Genomic DNA, 26008 nt, shown 5'->3' on the forward strand with positions numbered 1-26008 from the left:
AAAAAATAGAAATTTGGACTTCATCAAAATTAAAAAAAGTTTGTGCTTCAAAGGACACTACCAAGAAAGGGAAAAAACAACCCACAGAATGAGAGAAAATATTTTCAAATCATAAAGTGATAAAGGGTTAATATCCAGAATAAAGAACTTTCTACAACTCAACAACTAAAAAATAAACAACCCGATCAAAAAATGGGCAAAAGGACTTGACATTTCTCCACAGAAGATATACAAATGGCCAATAAACAAATGAAAAGATGCTCAACATCACTACTCCTTAGGGAAATGCAAATTAAAAATATGAGAGACCACTTCACACCCATTAGGATGGCTATTATAAAAAAACTAAAAAAATAACAAGTGTTTATCAGGATGCAGAAAAATTCGAACCCTTGTGCATTTCTAGTGGGAATGTAAAATAATGCAGCCACTATGGAAAACAGTTTGGGAGTTCCTCAAAATGTTAAACATAGAATTACCATATGATCCAAAATCCTACCCTTAGGTATATACCAAAAAAATGGAAAGCAGAGACTCAGATACCTGTACACTCATTTTCATAGCAGCATTATTCACAATAGCCAAAAGGTAGAAGCAACCCAAGTGTCCATCATCAGATGAATGGATAAAGAAAAAGTGGTATATACATACAATGGAATATTATTCAGTCTTTAAAAAGTAGGGAATTCTGACACATGCTACAACATGGATGAATCTTAAGCACATTATGCTATGTAGAATAAGCAGTCACAAAGGGACAAATAGTGTATGATTCCACTTATATGAGGTAGCTAGAAGAGTCAAAGTCACAGAGACAGAACATAGAATTGTGGTTGCCAGGGGCTGAGGGTTAGGGGGAGTGAAGAGTTATTGTTTAATGGGCACAGAGCTTCAGTTTTGCATGATGAAAAGAATTCTGGAGATGAATGGTGATGGGAGTTGCACAATATTGTGTACGTACTTAACACCACTGAACTGTACACTTAAAAATGGTTAAGATGGTAAATTTTACCACAATTTAAAATAATCAATTGTATTTCTATATGCTAGCAATGAATAATTGGAAAATGAAATTAATAAAGACCATTTGCAATATCATCAAAACATGAATTCTTCGGGATAAAGTTAACAAGATATGTGTAATATTTTTATGCTGAAAGCTATAAGATATTGAGAGAAATTAAAGATGACCTAAATAAATAGAGAGCTATGCTGTGTTAATAGATTGTAACACAATACTGTTAAAGATATTTGCTGTCCTCAAACTGACCTATAGATTCAGTGTAATCCCAATAAAAATCCCACCAAGCATTTTTGTAATAATTAACAAGCTGATTTTACAATTTATATGGCAATATAACGGACTTAGAGTAGCTAAAAGATTCTGAAAAAGAACAAAGTTGAGGTTTTACGCAGCTAGATTTTAAGACTTACTATAAAGCTACAATAATCAAGAGAGTAAAGTATTAGCATAAGGATAGGCACAAAAAATTACTGGAACAGAATATAGAAACAGATCTAAATATTTCTGATCAATTTATTTTTTACCAAGGTGCCAAGTTAATTCAACTGAGCAAGGATGGTCTTTCAATACTGGTGCTAGAACAACATGATACGAATATGGGAAAAAAATGAACTTTGACCTTTATCTCTCTCTCTCTCTCTCTCACACACACGCGCGCGCACACACACACACACACACACACACACACCCCCACACAGATTAACTCAAAAGGCATCACAGGCCTAAAGATAAAAGCTAAAACTAAAATTTCTAGAAGAAAGCATAGAAGAAAGATTTTGTCATCTTGGGGCACACAAAGATTTCTTAGGACACAATAAACATAAACCATAAAAAATATATAATAAATATGACTTCATTAAAATAAAACTCATAACACACCTACTAGAATTGTTAAAGTTAAAAAGATTGAAAATACCACATGTTGACAAGGATGTGGATGAACTAGCACTCTCCTCCATTGCTGGCAGCAATGTAAAATGGTCCAACTCCTTTGGAAAACAGCTTGATGGTTTCTTATAAACTTAGAAATACACTTACCATATGACTCAGCAATTCCATTTCTAGATATTTCCCCAAGAGAAATCAAAACAAATATCCCTACAAAGGCTTCTACCTTGAATGTTCATAGTAGCGTTATTCATAATAGTCTCAAACTGGAAACAACCAAAAATGTCAGATAAACAGATAAACAAATCATGATATATTCATGCAATGGAATACTACTCAGGAATAAAAAGGAACAATCTATTGATATATGCAACATGAGTGATTCTCTAAAACATTATGTTGAGTGAAAGAAGCCAGACCACAAAAAAAAGTACACACTGTATGATTCCTTTTTATATGAAACTCTAGGAAAGATAAATGTAATTGATAGTGATAGAAAGCTTATCAGTCATTGCCTTGGGCTGGGAATGGAGATGGGGATTGACTAGGAAGGCACACTAGGGAATCTTCTGAGGTGATGAAAGTATTCTATATCTAGACTGGGATAGTGGGTACACAGGGGTATATACTTGTCAAAATCATCTAACTGTAGATCTAAAATGAGAGCTTTTTAATGTCAATTACACTTAAATAAACTTGATTTTTAAAAGAAATTAATAATGATTTGTAAGGGTCCATTTAGTTCTAAAAGTCATTGATTTATGACCTTATGAACTCCACAGAATCTTCTTTGACTATTATAGATTTTATCAGACTATACTGATATCTTATAACAATATGGTTGGAAGAGATCTCAAAGTTCTCTCAGCCAAGAAATTCTTCTGATGCTTGAATCTCCTCTATAACATTCACACTAAGTGGTCATTCAATCTTTGCTTAAATACTCTCAGGGAGAGAAAATTCCCTATATCTTAAGAAAATCCATTTCAGTTTTTGGACAAGTCTAATCATTAGACAGAGTTTCCTTATGATGACCTGAAATCTCACTCCTTGTAGCTCTCACCCATGGAAACATGCATGGAACAAATTTATTTTACTCCTTGTCAGCCATCCAATACATTAGGGTTTGTCAACATCCTCCTTCAAAAGTGTTGCCCCTGAGTCTAACACAATACTTCAGGTATGTGGTAACTAGAGCAGAATACAGGGTGATTACCATTTTTCTTCTATATATTTTATTTCTATTGATGCAGCTTAATTTGAATGAACTTTCTTAGCATTATTGGCTTATGTTGAGCTTAGAGTCAACTAACAACTCCAAATGTTTCACATGTGCTGCTGTAAAGCCACATTTCATCTATTCTGTTCTTGTTCAGTTGGTGATCCAACTGGGGATCCAAGTACAGGATGTTTTGCTGTTTCCTGTTTGTCCTCATCTTATTAGAATGGGCTCATCATTTTAGCCCATTGAGGTCCCTTCAGATTTGACTCTGTCTTCTAACATATCAGTTACTCTTTTCAGCTTCAGGTCACATGTACGATATTCACAAAAGGGTCTCATCTACATATTTTTATTCTAAATTCATATGGTATACATCACACAATTCGATATTCAATTGCATACTTTTATTACTTTCTAATTATTTCATATGTGTAAATCTTGTTTCTACAATACTTTAGGCTTATCTATGGAAAGAACCTTGTCTTCTACTTATTCTATGGTACCAGCCACAAACTAGGCATTCAATAAATATTTGTTGATTTGAAATCTCAATTATGGTATTTTTACAGTACAGCTGTATCAAGAATGGGCCACAACTGACCTTTATCTCCTGTTTACTTAAGTGCTAACCTTCTTTTATATCCATACGAATACATTAGTGGGAAAGGCTATACCTGCCAAAGCATCAGAAAATCACTTCAAAATCAATGACAAGCTGTTATAGTATAAACAGAGGCCACAGTGCCATCTAGTGAACATTGCTAGTTTATTTCTGCTGATCACAAGTTCATTTTCAGTCCTGTAATGGAAAGGTACGATTTTTAGAACTTCATATAGTAAATAAAATCAATAAAACCAGCATATGAGACATGACTGTTTTCACTTTAGGTCCTATAAATATTCTATAAATAATCTCTTGTGGCTATTCTAAGTTTTATCATTATACTGTGCTTTGAGATTGTGCTTTAGTTTTATCTATAATCTACAGCAGTACTAATGACACTCACATACCTAACTGCAGTTACAAGCTGAGGATGGGATTTCTGTACTGAGTTAGAGAGTACTCAATTGTGCACTACCATTAACTTACATAGACTATCACCAAAACAAGCCATTATCCATCTCTTAATAAAAATTAAGGTTTTATTACGATTTGCAGCAAAATCCCACTATATCAAGTTGTGATAAATTGCCCCTGTACTTAGAACCCAAGCTCATTTCCCCCATACTAGATCTGTTCATTCAAGCCTATGACTTGCACAAACTAAACACTTAAATATCCTCAAAAATAATATAATAAAATTAGGGTATTGGGCCTAAGGTACTATAAACTCCAGAAAGGCAGAATTGATGTCTGTGAAACTATGTAGTTTAATATTGTCTCATACAAGGTACTAGAGATACTCAATGGATAACGACAATTAAAATTTTACATTTATACAACTTAGAAAATAAATCAAGGAAATTACCTGTATTTAGCACTGTTATCTCAAAATGATGATGCTGAATGTAGGAACTAATGAATCTGTGACATAATCCACTAAGAGTTCAGAAGAATATATTTTCCAACTTCTTTGACTTGCCCTAATTAATTTCTGACCTGTACCTCAATATTTCATTTTAAAGCAAAATAAAATAAAATGTGTTTGTCTCTTCCCAAAGAGTAAAGAACTGAGCTAGGGAAAGAAATAATGGATCAATTTTTTAAATAATATAATCTCATTCAATTCCAATAATCAAGGGCAGTTACAGATCTTGATCACTTTCAATTTCCAATTATCCACAGTAGCAAGGACAGAAATAGTATGAACAAATGGAATTCATATATCAGAGGAAATAGATTGACAGGTATTTACTGAGTCTCTATGACTATTTTTTAATGTAATGAGCACTTACTATGCATTAGGCTCTATGCTAGATATTAGGGAAAGTAAAGATAAGATATGGTCCCTGTCCTCAAGGAGGTGGCAATTTAATAGAGGGCTAAGACAGGTATAAAAATAACTAGAATATAAGGCATATAACTAGGTATAAAGAGAAGTGTTACAAAGTCTTAGAGAAAGAGCAAGACTCAGAAATTTCCTTAGGAAGCTAAGATTGTTATTAGAACCAAGGCTTTGAAAAAGGAAATTTCAAAAGGTAAGGATGCAGGGAAGAGGTAATTTGCAATGGAGAAGCATGGAAAAAGGTACAGAGGTAGAAAAGCATAGATCATGGTTAGGAAGCAGCAGGTATTCCAGTTGAGGACAAATATAGTACACATGTAAAGGAAATAAAATAGGATTATTTTATTTATAGATTATGGAGGACCTTAAGTACTAAGGAATTTGTCTTTATTTACAGGGAGCCATTGAAGATTATTGAGCAAGATACAATAATCAGTTGAAGATTATTCCAATAGCCTTAGAGGTAATGAGAGCTTGGACTAGACTAGTAAGGTGAAGATGGAAGAGGAGACAGCTGGCAAAAATACTGCAGAGGCAGAATTGACCAGACTTAGCACATGATTGAATACAGGGGGAGAAGAAGGAATCCATGAATCTAAGATTTCAGTCTTAGATAGCTGGATATACCCAAAGACAGAAAAGTGGACGTGGGCTATGACAGAGATCAGGGCTAGAGACATAGATTTGGGAATGGAGAGTTGAAGCTAAGAAAACAGTCGACTGATGACTGGTTAAAGAAGATGTGGTATACACACACACACACACACACACACACACACACACACGATGGAATACTACTTAGTCATAAAAAATGACAAAATCATCCCTATCACAACAACACAGATGGACCTTATTACGTTAAACGAAATAAGCCAGATAGAGAAAGACGAACACTGTATGATTCCACTCATATGTGGAAGATAAACACATGGACAAAGAGAACTATTTAGTAGTTACCACGGGGAAGGGGGTTGGGGGGTGGGCACCTATAAGATGACTAATAATAATGCACAACTGAAATGTTGCAATGTTGTAAACTATCATAACCTCAATAAAAAAGGTCACTAGTGATCTTCAAAGAGCAGTTTATAGAATCATAGATACAAAAATTATCAAGAGGGGGTAGGTAGTGAGGCCAAAAACCTTAGAGTCATTGTTGTCTCTTCTTTCCTATCCTGCATCTGGTATGTCAGAGAATTCTGTCAGCTTTACTTTTGTAATCTCACCATCCACACTTCTGTCATCCTGGTCCATGCCACCATTCTCTCTCTTTTTAGTTTTTTAATTTTTTATAAACAATGGAAATTTATTTCTCATAGTTCTGGAGGCTAGGAATTCCAAGATCAAGGTGCCAGCAGATTCCTTGTCTGGTGAGAGCCTGCTTCCTAGTTCATAGACCTCGGTCTTCACATTGCATCCTCACAAGGTAGAAAGAAGAAGGGAGTTCTCTAAGATCTTTTTTATAAGGTCCTGATCACCTCCCAAAGGCCTCAATCCTAATACCATCACCTTGGGGGTAGGATTTCAACATTTAAACAGAGGATTGTTAGGAATTCTTCAGAAGCTGATGACTGAAGAAGTGCGCAGCTTTTACCCAAGACAAAGAAACAAGACTAATTTTCCAATTTTTTTCTAATTAATTTTCTAGTTGTTTGGCTCTACTAATCTTGCCTTATATTGTATTTTGACACCAACATTATTGAACCAATATTAGTGGGGTAACTGTAAGGGATTTAAATAAAAATAAAATGGTCTACAAATTTCAATCCTTTAATTGCCATAAGCAACAAATTACTAATGACAAATCTCACTACATTAAGTTTAAGAATAATTACCCTGGGGGCCAGCCTGGTGGCATATGGTTAAGTTCACCAGCTCTACTTCAGCAGACCAGGGTTTCACGGGTTCAGATCCCCAGGGCAGATCTACACACTGCTCATCAAGCCAAGCTGTGGTGGTATCCCACATTTAAAATAGAGGAAGATTGGCACAGATGTTAGCTCAGGGACAATCTTTCTCAAGGGAAAAGAGGAAGATTGGCAACAGATGTTAGCTCAGGGCCACTCTTCCTCATCAAATAAGTTAATAAATAAACAATAAAAAAAGAATAATTACCCTCAAAAACACAATTTATCTCAAAAGAGAGACTGTTTGGTCATTGCTATAGACTGAATGTTTGTGTCCACGCCGCCCCCCCCAATTTGCATCCTATCAGCCAGGGACATAATCCAGGCAAGACTGTAAAGGTGGGAAATGACAGAAGCCAAAGCCTCGAGGCCCCTTTGAATACTGCCAAATGGATTTTACACAAATTCCTCTAGCAATAAGCTATGAATATGTTCAGGTTGTTGTTTGCTTATTCCCAGGATGGGCAGAGGTTTTTCCTTGCTGGGGAACTATAGCTCCACATCCTTTCTTCCACAAACTTCAGGAAAACTAAAGAGAATTAATGGAATCCTAAAACTAAAATTAGCAAGGCTCTCAGAAAACTCTGAACTTTCACCGCCTTTAGAATTGCCATTGGCCTTGATGGCAATAAGACTTACCCTCTCAGGGACCCATAGATTTTCTCCTCATGAGCTAATTACCCACCCCCTACCCCCTGCATTTGAAAAATTTATTTCCAATCCTGGATTCCAATCCATTACAGACTAATGTGAATAAATACAAGTGATTTATGATGCCTCCAGAATTATCACTAGCAGGTTCAAGCTGTATTTCCAAAATGCCTACTTAAACAGGCCCTTCCTGATCTAAAACCTGGAGATTTAGTCATCTGGAAAAGGCATCAGAATAAAACTGCCCTTGGACGTTGATGGAAAGGATTTTATCAGGTACTGTTAACAATGGACATAATGATAAAACTCTAAGGTAATGATCTTGGATCCACGGTTTCCAACTAAAAAGATGCACCACTTTCTCCTGATTGCTGGACATTCATTCTATCATCATCTCTTGCCTAGATTATTTCAATGGCCTCTTAGCTGGCCTTCCTGCTTCCACCCTTGCACTCACCCCAGTCTATTCAACACAGCGGCCAGAGTGATCTTATTAAAATGCAAGTCAGATCATGTCGCTCCTCTGCCCAAAATCTCCCAATAGCTCCCCATCTCACTTAGAGTTAATGACATAAGTCTTTACAATGAACTACAAGGTCTTTCTTACATGATCTGTTCCCCCACTACTTCCCTGATCACATCTCCTACTTTCCCTAATATTCCCTCTGCTTCAGCTACACTGATCACTTTGCTGTTATTCAAATACCCCAGGTATGCTCCTACCCCCATAGCCTTTGCACTTGCTATTCTCTCTATCTGGAATGCTCTTTTTTCAAATATCCACATAGCCAGATCCCTCATTTCCTCAGGTCTCTACCCAAAAACCACCATTGAGGCCTTCCCTGGTCACCCTGTCTAAAATTTCAACCATTCATTCCTCTTCTAAAACATTTAATACCACCCTTTCCTGCTTAGTTTTCTCCTTAGTACTTATCACTATTTAATATATCAGGGGTCAGCAAACTATGGCCTTTGTGCCACATCCAGCCCACCATCTATTTTGATACAGTCCACAAGCTAAGAATGGTTTCACCTTTTTTAAAGGCTGACAAAAATTTTAAAAAATAATATTTTATGACACATGAAATTATATGAAATTCAAATTTCAGTGTTCCTAAATGTAAAGTGTTATCGGAACACAGCCATGCCAATTTGTTTACATATGGTCTGTGGCTGCTTTCATGGTACAACAGCAGAGTTGAGTAGTTGCAACAGGGACTGTACTGCCTAGAAAACCTAAAATATTTACTCTCTGGCTCTTTACAAAAAATTTGCTGGCCTCTGTGATATTTATCTTCTTATTGTCTGTCTCTCCTAGTAGAATATAAACTCCATAGTGGTAGGGGTTTTTGTCTATTTTGCTCATTAAAATATCCCCAATGCTTAGGACAGTACTTACCATGTAGTAGACAGCCAATAAATATTTTCTGAATGAATGAATACTGAAAAAATATAGGCAGTAATTTTAGGTTACAAAGTTTGGTGATGAAAGGAAGGACAAAGAGAGAACTGTAATTCTCTCTTATCATCTTTTGAGGATGATGATAAGGTTGAAGGAAGATTTTTGGATAAAGAAGACCTCAAAATCATTATAGTGACAGGGAAAAGAAACAGTAGAGAGAGAAAGATTAAAGACCTTGAGTCGAGATTTGTAGAGAAGGTCCCCAGAGAAAGTTACTTCTTTCTCAGAGAGAAGAAAGAAGAAAGGATGGCTAAAGGGGAGAGAAGTTGATGAAGTTCATGTTGGTGGCTACAAGCTCAGATAATTACAAGATGAGGTTTTCTGCTAAAAGGAAGGATAAGGCATGGGGGCTTAAGGACAAAAAAACGTTTTGGAATCACCATTTTGAGGAATGTGGTAGACTGTCAATAAGAGTCAGTTTTATTAAGTGCCTAGCTGAAGAAAAACATGAAATTTTAGCAGATCCAATAAACGTGGTTTCACAAAGTTTCTGAACAATGTTTAATTAGCTCAAGGGAAGGAGTGAAAAAAGCAGAAAATGAAGATTAACAAGACTATAGTAAAATATGATGGACTGCGTAATTTTTTTTCACCTTTCTATCTGTCCTAGTATATAGGAGAGCATTCCTTAAATATGGAGAGTATCAAATCAATGTCTGCTGAGTTCAAGACAGGAAAGATGAAATAGAGAAATACACTAATTGTAATCAACAAGGTTACCTTGAACATCTTGAAAGTAACCTTTGGCTTCACCACCAATCTGGCCTTAAATGATATAATCACACATGAGTACACACTATTAGGACCTGCTTGGTTTCCTGTTCTCCTCTTCTTCCTTCTCCTCGCTACCAACACCATTTGAACTCCCAATTATAGGCTCAGTCCTATACTAAGCTCTAGGACCAAACTTGACATTAGAAAAGATTAGGAGGCACTGCTTCAAGTCTTGGAAGACTGTATCTAGTCACTTCGTATTCTTCTTCCGGTAATTGCATCCCAGTCTGGCTCCCTATGCCTGAGATCCACTTTTAAAAACCTCATATCCCAGTTCCTTTAGGATTTGAGCTCTACTTTGCTCTTCCTAGTCTGTCTGCACATACTCTCAATGTCCCAAAGATTCAAGTCATGCCTCTGAGTCCAAATCTCTATGGTGAAGACCTGTTTCCTGTTGACATGCTTATGTGAGGCCAACTACCTGTATGCCTAATTTATGGAATATTTCCAACACTTAGATTTCCCTCATTCATGATTTGCTTATCTGCCCATTAGGATACTCTGATGCCAGCAGCTTGGCTGAGTCAAAGGCAACTGTCTTGTTAATCTCTGTAACTTCAGAGACTAGCACAGTGTCTCATACTGTGCTTTTTTTTTCTATCTTGAGTAGCTGATTAGATATCCTTCCTTAGCCTGCAGATGCTTCCATCCCCCCAGCTGTCATGTCTAGCTCCAGGTCCAGGTCCTCACCAATCTGCCAGGCCAATATAAATCATAGAAGTTACAAAGGCTTTGTGATCACATTCTTTACAAGTCTTTAAGTAAGCAGCAGGTAACCATCTTTCTAAAATAGTTAATGGTATCCTGTACAGAAATATAATGAATTAGGTAACAAAATCTGTGTGATAATTTTCTTTTCAGTAAAAGTTTTCAGTTAAAAGTTTACTTTTAAGTAAACAGTAGTCAAGTATCTTTCTGAAACACTTACACATTAGCTTGTGCAGAAATATGATGACTTAAGTAATATTTCAACTTCTCTTCCAGGACTATGAATTCATAACATACAAACTAAATGGTAAATAGTCTTTTGAAAGAAAATATGAAGTATTTAGTCAGATAAATAGCCCTTCAAAGAAAACAAATCTTCAAAGAAAATAAACCTTCAAAGAAAATGTCTGGAATTACAACCTTTAATCATATATTTTCCCCTAAACTTGTCATTAAAACTTGAAAAGCAATAAAAAGCTTCACATTTTATCTGGGTCCACACACTTGTCCTTCCTGTTTTTTGTCTTTCCATGAGCCAAGACCCATCCTCCACCCCCATTTGTGTATACTATATGATACCCAAAGGAAGAAATGTCTCAATTGCTTTGGGAAATATGAATGGCTCTATTCCTTGTGTGTGTGTGTGTGTGTGTGTGCAAAACCTGGCCCTGAGCTAAGATCGGTGCCAATCTCCCTCTATTTTGTATGTGGGATGCCACCACAGCATGCCTTGATGAGCAGTGTGTAGGTCCATTCCCAGGATATCCAGGGCCACCAAAGCAGAGTGCACAAACTCAACCACTGGGCCACCAGGCCAGCCCCGAATGGTTCTGTTCTTAAATAAGTTTTTAGCTCTTTTACTTTTTAGAATTCTGTCCTGATAAGAAATCAATTGTTAAACATTTTTAAGAGTGGTTGGAAAGGCAAGAGATAATTCAGAAAGTAAAAGAATGACCAGTGCATCCAAGTATTTGCTCTCATTGAATTCTTGACAAAAAAAACGTGTACCTTAGAACTTAATCTGCTTCAAAGGACAATACCTACAGATGGTTAATAGCAAATAACTTTGTTCAGGAGATCCAATGATATATTACCTTTCAGAATAGGGTACAAAACATAAACAATAAGTAATGGAATTAATGATCTTCCAAATTCTCTCTCCTTTTGGGAAGTTCTACTCATTAAAGTTTACAGTGCGCAGATCAGGAAAATATCAATTTGACTTCATCCCATATGAAGGAACTCTCAGACATCCTCACCTAACAGCCAGGAAGTCACACCACTGCATCTATCTCTTACATTTTCTGCCTCCGAAAAATAGGTAAATAAAAGAACCTTGTCAAGTTGTTTCAAATGCAGGTAACAGGCAGCCATGTTCCTTTGCAGCTTGGCCAAGTCCAAATCCATTTGATCAGATGCATACAATCTCAGAGAATAACAGTACCACTGTAAGGCATCAGGGTAATTTTGTACCTAAAGATTAAAAATAAATAACAAAATCACAGAGATATCTCCACATTTGATGCTAATTTTTCCAAGTCACCTCTAGAAACAAACAAAAAAATGGTATTTTTTTTTAGGCAACCAAAACACAATACCCTCTTTAGTTGAATTCTAAGTGCATTTTATTATCACTCTTGATTAGTGTAAGTTAGAGATAAAGTGGCACTCAATATTCTCTTTTCCCCCCACATTAGCTATTTCATAGAAACCATCAACAAAATGAAAACACAACCTACTGAATGGGGGGGAAATATTTGCAAATCACATATCTGATAAGGGGTTAACATCTAAAGAACTCATATAATTCCATAGTAAAAGAAAAGCAATCCATGTTAAAAATGGCAGAGGAAATGAATAGATATTTTTCCAAAGAAGACATACAAATGGCCAATAAGTACTTGAAAAGGTGCTCAACATCACTAATCATCAGGGAAATGTAAATCAACACCACAATGAGATATCACTTCATACCTGTTAGAATGGCTATCATCAAAAAGAAATGATAAATGCTAGCAAGGATGTGGAGAAAAAGGGAAATTTTGTACACTGTTAGTAGGAATGTGAACTGGTATAGCCACAATGCAAAACAGTATGGAGGTTTCTCAAGATATTAAAAATAGAACTACCATATGATCCAGCAATCCCACTTCTGGATATATGTCCAAAGGAAATGAAATCATTATCTCAAAGAGATATCTGCAATCCCATGTTCATTCCAGTTTTATTCACAATAGCCAAGGTATGGAAACAACACAAGTGTCCTTTTACTGATGAATGGATAAAGAAAATATGGTATATGAATACAATGGAATATTATTCAGCCATAAAGAAGAGGGAAATCCTGCCATTTGTGACAAGATGGATGAGCCTGGAGGACATTATGCTAAGTGAAATAAACCAGACAGAGAAAGACAAATACCACAAGGTATCACTTATATGTGGAATCTGAAAAAGAAAAGCACAGTCAAACTCAGAAATGGAGAGCAAAATGGTGGTTGCCAGGGGCTGGGGGTGAGGAAAACGAGATGTTAGTAAAAGGGTACAATGTTCAGTTATAAGATGAAAAAGGTCTGAGGATCTAATGTACAGTATGGTGACTATAGTTGATAATACTGGATTGTGTAATTGAATTTTGCTAAGAGAGTAGAACTTGAGTGTTCTTACCAGAAAAAAAAAGGTAAATATGTGAGGTGATGGATGTGTTAATTAAATCAACTGTTAGAACCCTTTCACAATGTCTATGTATATCAAATCAAATCATCACATTGTACAGTTTAATTATAATTTGTCAATTATACCTCAATAAAGCTGAAAAAAATTTCACATGTGAGATGAAGAGTCTAAGAGGGTGGTGAAACACCCTAGAAAACTCAAAATACAATTTAAAAGTTATTAACACAATGATACAAATTTTAAAAGAGAACACTCATATTCCACCACGCTAATACAGCTATTTCCATTTTTCTACATTCCATTTTAACTTTATCCTTTTGTATTTTTATATAGTTGTAATCATAGCTTAGATTAGAATTTCATGTTCTATTCTTTCCACTTAACTTTGTTTTGTAAATACTAATCTATGTTGCTATGTAGTCTGCATAGTTGTCAATTTAAGGAATATATAACATTCAATTAAGTTAATATGCCATGATTTTCTTAATGTTGGATATTTAGTTAATTTCCAGGGGTTTTACTATTTATAATTAAATGCTGCTGTGTTTTTGTCAAAAATATTTTTTTACTTTTGAGGCACTTTAAAATTTTCAATGGTAAGAAGCTATTATGAAAAATCTGATAGAAAGAACCTGGATAACTCTTTTTAAGCTAAAAAAATTCAGATTGCTCATGCACACCAAGGTCAGGTAGATGAGTCCCATGTACCCTATCAAGAAGCATCACACTTTGCAATGAACTACAGGAGTTATTAGGACCTAAAAGGCATAAAATGCACTCTTCAACTAGAGACAACTGTGCTGAGTAGGTACAACCCTGCCTTTGACTATTTAAAGTGAAAATTACATTCTTCTCTGGTGCTGGAAGTTAGAGTTTAAAAAATCATTCTGCAAGACTGGAAAAAGAGGGAAAAGAAAAAGACTCAATAGGAGACGGGAATTCTGAAGTCATTTTTCACCTGCTCAGTAAGGAAATAAATACAGGGTCTCTAAAAGCAAACAAGGACACCATTCTATTTTGCAGCACTTAACCTTAAAGTGTAAAGGAAGATGTTTTGATATTACAAATACATTGTGAAATGATCACCACAATCAAGCTAATTAACATACCATCACCACACAGTTAACTTTTTTTTGTGGTGAGAACACTGAAGATTTACTCTCTTAGCAAATTTCAAGTATACAAGACATTATTACAACTACAGATACCATGCAGTATGTTAGGTCTCTATAATTTATTCATTTAATAACAGAAAGTTTATATCCTTTCACCAACATATCCCCAATTCCCCCAAGCATCAACCCCCAAAACCTGATAACCATTGTACTTTCTGCTTCTATGAGTTCGACTTTTTTAGATTCCACATATAACTGAGATCATTCAGTACAGTCATGCGTCACATAACAATATTTTGGTCAATGACAGACTGCACATACAATGATGGTCTCATAAGATTAGTACCATATAGCCTAGGTGTGTAGCAGGCTATACCATCCAGGTTTGTGTAAGTACACTCTATGATGTTCCCACAATGATGAAATAGCCTAACAATGCATTTCTCAGAATGCATTCTCATCATCAGGCAACATATGACTGCATTTGTCTCTGTGCCTGGCTTATTTCACTTAGCATAATGTCCTCCAGGTTCAGTCATGTTGTCACAAATGACAGGTTTTCCTATAAATCACTTTGGGTAGTATGGACATTATAATAATATTAATTCTAATGAACAAGGGGTATCTTTCCATTTATTTGTGTCTTCTTCAACATTCTTTCATCAATGTCTTATGGTTTTCAGTGTACAGATCTTTCATCTCTTTGATTAAATTTATTCCTAAGTATCTTACTGCTTTAAATGCTATTGTAAATGGGATTGTTTTCTTAATTTCTTTTAGTTAGTGTATTAGTGTATAAAAAGGGAACTGATTTTTGTATGTTGATTTTGTATCCTATAACTTTATTGAATTTATTTGTTCTAACAGTTTTTTGGTAGAATCTTTAGGGTTTTCTGTATAATATATATAAGATCATGTCATCTGCAAACTGAGACAATTTTACTTCTTCCTTTCTAATTTGGATGCTTTTTGTTTCTTTTCCTTGCCTAATTGTTCTGGTTAGGACTTTTAGTACTATGTTGAATAGAAGTGGTGAGAATGAGCATCCTTGTCTTGTTCCTGATCTTTGAGGAAAAGCTTCCAGCTTTTGAGTATGATGTTACCTGTGGGCTTGTCATATATGGCCTTTATTACGTTGAGGTACATTCTTTCTACACCTAATTTATTGAGAGTTTTCATCATGAAAGGGTATTGAATTTTGTTAAGTTTTTCTTTCTGCATCTATTGAGATGATCATATGATTTTTATCCTTCACTCTATCAAATATGGTGAACCATATTTATTTATTTGCATATGTTGAACCATCCTTGCATTCCAGGTATAAATTAGACTTGAACATTATGTATGATCCTTTTAACGTGCTGTTGAATTCAATTTGCTAGTATTTTGTTGAGGGTTTTTGAGCTACGTTCATCAGGGTTATTGGCCTGTAATTATCTTTTCTTGTAGTGTCCTTGTCTGGCTTTGGTATCAGGGCAACGCTGGCCTTGTAAAATGAGTTTGGAAGTGTCTAAGATGAGTTTGAGTTTGATAAGGATTGGCATTAATTTTTCTTCAAATGGTAGAATTCACCAGTGAAACCATCTGGTCCTGGGCTTTATTTTGTTGGGAGATTATTGATTAATGATTCAATCTCCTTAGTCATTACTGGTCTGTTCAGATTTTCTTTTCTTCATGATTCAGTCTTGGTGCGTTGTATGTTTCTAGGAATTTATCCATTTCTTCTAGGTTGTTTAATTTGTTGGCATATCAGTTCATGGTAGTCTCTTAGGATCTTTTGTATTTCTATGGTATCAGTTGTAACGTCTCCTCTTTCATTTCTAATTTCATTTATTTGGGCCCACTCTCTTTTCTTCTTGTTAGTTGAGTTAAAGATTTTTCAATTTTGTTTACCTTTTCAAAAAACCAACTCTTATTTTTGTTGAAATTTTCCATTGTTTTGTTTTTCTGGTCTCTATTTCATTTATTTCTGCTCTGATTTTGTTATTTCCTTCCTTCTGTTATCTTTGGGTTTAGTTCTTTTTATAGTTCCTTGAGGTATAAAGTTAGGTTGTTTGTTTGAGATCTGTCTTTTTTGTTAATGTAGGTGTTTATTGTTATAAACTTCCCTTTTAGAACTACTTTTGCTGCATAAGTTTTGATATGTTGTGTTTCCATATTTGTTTGTCTCAAGATTTTTTGAATTTCCTTTTGATTTCTTCTTCTATTGCTATGCCTTCAAATTCACTAATCTTTTCTTCTGCGATGTCTAATTCGATATTAATACTATCCAATATATTTTTCATCCTAGATATAGTTTTTATCTCGAGAAGTTTGATTGGGGTCTTTTGTATCTTCCATGCCTCTACTTAACTTTTTGAATATATGGAATACAATTATAAGAGCTATTTTAATGTCCTCCATTATTGCTAACTTCTGCATCAGTTTCAATTGATTGCTTATTCTCTTCTTTATAGGTTGTGCTTTCCTGCGTCTTTGTATGCTTGGTAATTTATTACTGGATGCCAGACGTTGCAAACTTTACCTTGTTGGGTGCTGGATAATTTTTTATTCTGATAAATATTCCTGACCTCTACTCTGGGAAGCAATTAAATTCCCTGGGATCAAGCTGATCCTTTCAGGTCATGCTTTTATGATTTTTTAGGCAGGTTTGGAGCAGTGATCAGTGTAGGATGAATTATTCCCCACTACTAAGACAAGACCCTTCTGAGTTCTCTACCCAATGCCCCATGAATTAGAGGTTTTCCAGTGTGGTTGGTATGAATAGGCTTTATTCCCAGACCTGTGTGAGTGCCAGGCACTGTTCCCTCTAATATTTTTAGATGGTTATTTTCCTGGCTTCAGCTATTTTCATCCCATATTGTCCTGAACAGTGGTCTGCTAAACACTGGAGGAGGACTCTCTGATTGCTGGAAGTTGTTTTCCTGTACTGTGCTCTCCTCTCTGGTACTCTGTCCTATGAATCCTAGCTGCCTTGGTCTCCCCAGACTCTCAGCCTCATCTCTTGAAATTAGGAAACTTGCTAGGATCCACTTCAGTTCCTGTTCCTATACTATAGCCTAGAATATCAAGGCAATAAGCTGCACACTTTCAGTGCTCACATTATTTCCTATCTCCCAGAGATCACTCTCTGTGGCCTGATGTGCAATGTCTCAAAAACCATTTTTCATGTATTTCGCCTTGTTTTTTGCAGGGGTGGGAATGGGGAATTGTTCAGGCAAGAACATAAACCTAGTCTCTGTTACATCTTGGTTAGAAGTGGAAATCCATCACAACTTTTCAAAAGTACATCTCATTGTTTTTACACATGGATACACAAATGCATACAAAGATTAGAAGGAAATATACCAAAATTTTAAGAGTGATTAGATTATGAGTGGCTATTCTTTACTTTAAAAAAAAATTGGTAGTTTCAAATTCTTCTACAGTAACCTGGATTGTTTTGTAAAGGGAAAAATACTACTTCTTTTTTCATTTTTATTGCACCACAATTTTTTTACAGGCTTTTTTAAAGAGTAGTTTTAAGTACACAGAAAAATTGAGAGGAATGTATAGAGATTTGACATAGACCCCTGCCCTCACATATGCATAGCCTCCCCCATTATCAACATCCTCCACCAGAATGGTATATTTGTTACAACTGATGAACTTACATTGACACATCATACTCACTCAAAATCCAAAGTTTACTTTAGAGTTCACTCTTGGTGTGTACATTCTATGAGCTTAGACAAATGCATAATTACATGTATCCATAATTACAGTATCATTCAAAGTATTTTCACTGCCCTAAAAATCCTCTGTGCTCCACACCATAATTTTTTAAAGGGAATAAAATCCCTCTGACTTTTTGTTCCTCTTGTTAACATAAATTACTTTATCATCTTAATAATATCAGTGATGTCATTTCCCTACACTGTAAGCTCCCAATAGGGATAAATCACATCTTAGTATTTTCAAATAAATTCTTGTCCAATGCCCATTAACACTCTACATTATGAATATTTAATAAATAGATGGTACCTAAACAGAGAGAGATTATTAAAGTAGTCAATGCTCTACGATTTTTATAGTAAAAATACTGTTTTATTTGTTGGGGTGGAGAAAATATAAAGTATGAAAATACTTTATTCCCAAACCTCAAAACTTCTGGCAGCTTTTTTCCACAGAATGTCGTGTAAACAGCCTACTAATTCTGTTGTCAGTTGTCTTCCTGTTTGGTGACCTGAAGAAAAAAATCCCAAGCTCTGAAAACAAGAATCAAGATCTATTACATCAAATAAAGAGTGCTAACTATATTCAGAACTTATAATCTTTCAGTAATGGGTACAAATACAATCACATTCAGACAGGTTTTCATCATCAATTTTAGGTTTACTAGAAAAATTGATTATATAATACAACCAGAGTTTGCTACAATCACAGTAATTCACCCATCAGTCTGCGAGAGTTTCCAGCCTAGTCTCTTGTTAACGTATTTTCCATGTTCCAAATTTGATCATCATCTGGTGCCTTAATGCTATTGTGAATGAACAGACAGTAAGGCTAGAAATCATTAATAAGAAGTGTTTATACTATTATGTACTAACTAGATCAGATCAAGTTCACAAGAAAGGCCAATTATACCTTAAAGCCTCATTAAAATACTTTAAGACCACATTTACACATAAACTTTATTACTTTAAAGTGTAACTCGTGTCTGATTGTTTCTAGTCTAGACATTTACAGGGTTCAATTATATTAGCACACATTAAGGTAAAGTTTAAATTATAACAGAATTCTATCTCTTCCACTCCCTTGGCATTATCAATTTCCACAAAAGGCTTGATTAGAACACTGAGAGTCTCTGATCCCCCAGCCCAGTCAGTAGATGTAGTTTGTTCCATGACTTAGTTAAAAATATTCACATGAGAGTAAAAAGCTACTTAATGTATCTATTTAAAATATTATAAACCTTTGAGAGTATAAGTGTATAACTAGATATCACAATAAAACTTTGGCTAACTGTAATCTTAGGAAAATTAGTTATTCTGGATAATGAAGTTTTCTAACTAGCTGACAGTTTACTTTCATTAAACACAAAATATTTTTTTAATTAAAAAGTCTAAATCATTTCATTTAGCTTATTAATTTTTCTAAAAATTATGTTTTATGAATTATGTGTTTCTAAACATACTATCTAGTTTTCTGAAGCACAATTTGACCTTTATTTGACCAAAGTCAATAACACTAAAACTATCATATTTTATTTCACTATTAATATATCGTACTGATGTCTTTGGGAATTATTTTAGAGTACAGATTGTTATATTTTTAAAAATACTTGAAACTGTTTTATAAAATTTGTATAGTTTTTTCTTCCCCGTGGTAAGGTTATCTGTATATTTCCCTGCAGACTTTTTCTCTCTGTGTAATATGCTACCATTAAAATGCTAAGGGTTAGAAAACCAGATAAACCAAGCTTACCAAAATTGTGTCTAAAAATAACTGGATTCTTAGTGAGAGTCTGAAGGAAGGGTGTCATCAGTAAAACATAGCTCATAGAATCTAGAATTTAAAAGGCTCTTAAAGATTATCTAGTCAAAAGATTTCCTTTTTAAAAATAGCAGTGACTTTGTTTCTATAAAAACATACTACACTCAAAAAGAAACGTACTACATACTTATAAAAATTCAAGCAATCTGGTAAAATATAAAGAAAGCAACAAATCACCTAAAATGCCATCACTCGGAATAAATCCCACTGTTAACACTTAGCAACTATTATTCCAGTTATATCTCTATATACATGTTGGAAGGATGAATTGGGGCAAGAATTCTCTAGGAATAGAATCATACTACTTGTGTTCTTCAGGATACAGGGTTCTACAGAAGGCTCGGGGGTTAGGGGATGCTGAGATTTGGCTCTACATCTCTGCTTCAACCAGAGCAACTCTAGTCTATTTTACTTGGGGGCAGCGTTCATATAAGATTGCATAACAAAAGAATGCTGCTGCTAAAAAGAAGTTAAAAACTAGAAATGTAGTTCACTACTTTCATTTTATAGTTAGAAAAAAACAAGATCCAGCAATATTATTGACTTGCCTGAAGGTACACAGCTAATTTAAAATCAAACTGGAAACGTGAAATTAGGATTCTAACCTCACAATTTTCCACTACACATGAGTTTGAAGCTCAGAGGTTTGTCTGTTTTTGTTGATGTTCTGTTACTTTTGCTTAGTGTCTCATTCTAGCTCAGTCAACGTGGAATCTGGATAGGTGAGGTATTATAGTTAAAGGAAGGAAGAATAAGGAAAAGGAAGTGAGAATAAGGAAAAATCTGTTAACCTGAAAATTTTGCTACTGTTTTGACATCTGTCTTAGAATTACATGCATATTAACACGTTTCTAAAACACCTGCAGAAATTCTACTGACCTACAATGATTTCTTCAATCTTCTCCTTGGCAAGTAATTCTTCTTTCCTTTCTAAAAGCATGTCAATGTGGAGCAGTAGAGCTTTTCCAATATTTTCTGATGACTTAAAATGTTCACAGATAATCTTCAGGAAATAAAATCCAACAGATTCCCTGTTGAATGAGACATAATTTTAAGTGGTGTGAATAATTGGTTTTTTGATCAATGGGATTGAAGTTTATTTGAGTATGAGCAAAACAGGCAAGATAAAGCTATATCTGAGCTTAGGTCATATCATTAAATGTATAAATAAGCCTACTTGTCAACAATAAATCACTTAATTCAATTTCTGTTTAATTTATTAAGCCACAAATGTTTTCTTTTCATGAATACCTTTAGTTAGATAATCATCTCTCTCCTAATATCCAGTTTATGCTTTTTCTCCAGAACTGATGCCAATTTATAAAAATTGGAACATGAGATCCAGTAAAAGTACATGAACTAACATTAGAAATTTACCAGTCTCTTGTGATGAGAACTTTCAAGATCTACTCTCTTAGCAACTTTCAAATATACCATACAGCAGTGTCAGTGATAATCATCATATTGTACATTACACACCCAATATTGATTTATCTTATAACTGGAAGTTTATATCTTTTGACCACCTTCTCATGTCATCAGGCTATACATCTTAAACTTACACAATGCTGAATGTCAATTATATCTCAATAAAACTGAAAGAAAAAAGAAATTTACCAGTTCCCTCCGCCAAGAGCTCCTTTAAAAAGTTATTTATGTTTGATTACACAAATAATACACCAGTATATTCTGATTATTTAAAAATACAAACAGTTCATGGATTGGAAGACTTAATATTGTTAAGATGTCAATACTCCCAAAATGATCTACAGATTTAATACAATCCCTATGAAAATCTCAATGACATTTTTTGTAGAAATGGAAAATTATCCTAAAATTCCTGTGGAATCTCAAGGGACCCTGAAGAGCCAAGACAATCCTGAAACAGAAGAACAAAGCTGGAGGAACAAAACTCACACTGCCTGATTTCAAAATTTGCTACAAAGGTAGAACAATCAAAACAATGTGGTACTGGCATAAAGACATATACTCCAATGGAATAGAATAGAGAATCCAGAAATAAATTCTCATAATATATAGTCAAATGGTTTTCAGCAGGGATGCCAAGACCAATCAATGAAGGAAAGAGAAATCTTTTCAACAAATGGTGCTGGGACTACCAGATATCCATATGCAAAATAATGAAATTGGACCTTTACCTTACACCATATACAAAATTGAACTCAAAATGGATCAAAGACCTAAATGAAAGAGCTAAAGTATAAAACTCTTAGAAGAAAACCTAGGGGAAAATCTTCATGACATTGGATTTGTCAATGATTTCTTGGATATGACAACATATGCACATGTAACAAAAGTAAAAATGGATAAATTAGACTATATCAAAATTAAAAATTTCTGTGTATCAAAGGGTACAATCAACAGACTGAAAAGGTAAATTATGGAATGGGAGAAAATATATGCAAATAATATATCTGATATGGAGTTAATATTGAGAATATATAAAGAACTCCTAAATTCAACAACAAAAAACTAAACAACTTGATTTAAAAATTGGCAAAGGACTTGAATAGACATTTCTCCAAAGAAGATATACAAACGGGAACAATCACATGGAAAGATACTCAACATCACTAATCATTAGAGAAATGCAAATCAAAACCACAAGAGACACCACCTCACACCCATTATGATGGCTACTATCAAAAAGACAAAAAATAACAAGTGTTGGTGAGGATGTGGAAAATTGGAAACCTTGTGCACTGTAGGTAGGAAGGTAAAATGGTGCAGCCACAATGGAAAACAGCATGGTGATTCCTTTAAAAAATTATAAACAGAATTTCCATATGATCCAGTAATTCTACTTATAAGCCCAAAATAACTTAAAGTAGGATCCCAAAGAAATATCTGTACACCCATGTTCATAGCAGCATTATTCACAATAGCCAAAAGGTGGAAGTACCCAAGTCTCCAATGACGGATGAAGGGATAAATGAAATGTAGTATATACATACCATGAAATACTATTCAGTCTTTAAAAGGGAGGAAATTTTGACACATGGTACAACATAAACGAACCTTGAGGACAATATGCTAAGTGAAATACATTAGTCAGAAAAAGACAAATATTGTATGATTCTACTAATATGAAGTACCTAGAGTAGGCAAATTAATAGAGACAGAAAGTAGAACGGTGTATGCCAGGGGCTGGCGGAGGGTGGGGAATAGGAGGCTGTTGCTTAATGGGTACAGAGTTTCAGTTTTGCAAGATGAAAAGAGTTCTGGTGATTAGTTGCAAAGCAATGTGAATGTACTTAATACGAGTGAACTGTACACTTAAAAATGGTTAAAATGGTAAATTTTGTTATGTGTATTTTTACCACAATTAAAAACTTAAAAAATGTTTTTTAATAAAATAATGCAAATAGCAAAGCTAAAGCTAACATTTCCCTGGACCCTTACCCTGTCCCAGTCCCTTTCTCAGAGGTAACCACTCCTAAGTTTGCTAAGTATCCTTTTCAGTCCTTCCTTGGTGCATTTACATGCATATCTGTACCTATAACAACATATTTTTAAAATACGTAAATTATATATTATGTATACTTTGCTTCTTTCTCTGAACAACATGTCTTAAGGGGTCATTATATATAGATTTACCTTACTCTTTTTAACTGCCACACAGTATTTTATAGTATAGAGATATGTTACTTTTCTTATCTATTCTTCTATTGATGATATTCAGGATGCTTTCAATGTTTCACTCTTACAAGCAATATTCCAGTAAATATCCTTGTAAACATGGAAAAATAAAATCTTAAGGAAAAAAAAAACTAATAAAACCATTCTGCCTATGAAAAGCCTAAATTTTCTTCTAACACTACACATGTGGAATATTTAGTGGCATGATATAAGACACTGTTCTTAGAAAAAAGAAAACATTTTCTCTGCTTTCATGGAATCTTCTCATACCAGCATAAGGAGGGGTAGTAATAAAGGGTTACAAATATTAATCGAGTATATGTTCTGTGCTGGGTACCGTGCTAAGACCCTTAGACACATTATCTTATTTAATTTTTTTTTTACAACTTTCTTTTTTTAAAGATTTTATTTTTTTCCTTTTTCTCCCCAAAGCCCCCCGGTACACAGTTATATATTCTTCGTTGTGGGTCCCTCCAGTTGTGGCATGTGGGACGCTGCCTCAGTGTGGCCCAACAAGCAGTGCCATGTCCACGCCCAGGATCTGAACCAACGAAACACTGGGCCGCCTGCAGCAGAGCACCCGAACTCAACCACTCCACCACGGGGCCAGCCCTATCTTATTTAATTTTTATAACAACACCACAAAATGTGTTGCATCACACTCATTTTGCAGTTGAGGCTGAGAAAGGCCATAAAACAGATTCAAGCTTATAGAACAAAAGGGACATTCAGGGTTTGAACCCAAGTCTGTTTTACCGAAGAGTTTCCCATTATATTCCACTGACGTCCTGTGAAAATAATATTCAGGGTCACAACAACAACAATGGTGATGAATATGATTCAAAGGAAAATGATTTAACTCCCCATTAAGTGTCTTCATTAATTCAAGTTAACTACAAATCATTTTTAGTTGATTCCTCTTCCTCCTATGAGAGATGTCTACAAACAATAAAGAAATGGACAAAATAAATGCTGACAATTAGGATCTAATCAAGTTATATGAACTGTTGCCAGGAATATGCCACCATCTTTCCTCTGACCATACTAATAAGTTTCATATTTGGACATACATTGTTGGTCAAATGCACATTCAAGGTAACATCTTCTCTCCTAATCTAAGTCTTACTCATTTCTCAAATTTAAACTGCAGGGTGACAAGACAGGGTACATATTTTTAAAATTTTTCCCAAAGAATTTTAGGGGCATTGTTGGAAAATTTTATAGTCTATAAAATCTCTTCTATATTTTTTTTTTACAAAGAATTGTCACAAACACTGGGAAGTTTTAAATTAATGAATTAAGAAATTATTAATTATCACTGTTCATAATATAGTGACTGACCATTAAAATGCATATTAAGGACTTCTACTTACAGAAAAATGGAGGAGATGTTCTCTTCCCTATTCTTCCTTCTAAGTATAACTAAAAACTCTTGACATTATATGTAAAATAAACACAAGATCACTCTGAAAGGTAGAGAGAAAAAGAACCACTAAGAACTTTAGGACCCAATGAATGGCATAATGATGAGTCTTTGGTTTTCTTTTTTGCTTCACATATCCTGGACTGGGTGCTGGAAAAGCTGGCAACCTGGGAACACCAATGGGTACAGACAGAAAAAGCTCCAAGAAAAGCATGCCTTCTCTAGCCAAAGGACACAGCTTAGCAAGGCTTATAACTTATAGACAATAACCACTTGGCTCCAGCAAAACACCACAGAGAAAACAGTGGCCTCATTCCCATTCCTGCTAGAAAAGGCTAAGTAGAGCCTAAACTTCCTTTTTAGCCAGTCTGTAAATAAGGCACTCAGCACCCTCACCAGGGTGTGAGAGAAGGCCAAGTAGGGAGCCAGGACTTTCATCCCTGCCGGGTAGGTAAAGAAGCTCCACACTTTCAAGGTGCTGGTGGAGACCACCTGGGGAGCCTGAATTTCCACTCTCACCTGGTGTTAACGAAGCATCCGTCTCTCTCCCTGCTGATGTGGTGTCAGAGGAGGCCTAATGGAGACTTAGGACTTTCATAATCACCTTGTGGTAATTAAGTGACCCCCTCTCCTGCACAGTGTCACAAAGACCACATGTAGCAGTAATGAAGCACAAAATCAAGTGGTATCAGTGTAGGCTTAGAAGAGAGTCAAAACTCCCATCCTATCCAGCAGTAATGAGCAACCCTCCTCCTCTTCTTCCCTTCTCCATCCCATCTCAATGGAAGCTGAGTGGGAAATGTAGACTTCCATCCCATCTGGCAATAATGAAGTAGTGTCTCCCTCCTCCCTGCCAGATCAGTGTCAGAGGAGGACAACTAAAACAAGATTTGAATAAGACCCAAGTCTTATAACATAATATTCAAAATATTCAGCTGTCAATCAAAAATCACTCATCATACCAAGAACAAGAAGAATCTAATCTAGATTATAAAAGATAGTCAACAGATGCCAACA

General features: G+C 35.0%; 1 protein-coding gene across 3 annotated transcripts in view; it reads right to left on the reverse strand.

The window, feature by feature from the left end:
• The window catches only part of TEX11 (testis expressed 11), a 363973-nt gene that overhangs the window by 99555 nt on the left and 238410 nt on the right, over positions 1–26008 (reverse strand). For all 3 annotated transcript variants that reach the window (XR_002805590.2, XM_023634526.2, XM_023634525.2), the window contains exons 14-16: positions 20788–20939; positions 18513–18598; positions 11918–12055 (exon numbers count right to left, since the gene is read on the reverse strand). Coding sequence is in view for 2 of the 3 variants with exons in the window: in XM_023634526.2 (XP_023490294.2) it covers positions 11918–12055; positions 18513–18598; positions 20788–20939 (376 nt within the window). In the remaining variant the exon portion in view is untranslated. The remainder of the gene's footprint in view (positions 1–11917; positions 12056–18512; positions 18599–20787; positions 20940–26008) is intronic.

This window comes from Equus caballus, chromosome X (assembly GCF_041296265.1).
Source record: "Equus caballus isolate H_3958 breed thoroughbred chromosome X, TB-T2T, whole genome shotgun sequence".
NCBI lineage: Eukaryota > Metazoa > Chordata > Mammalia > Perissodactyla > Equidae > Equus > Equus caballus.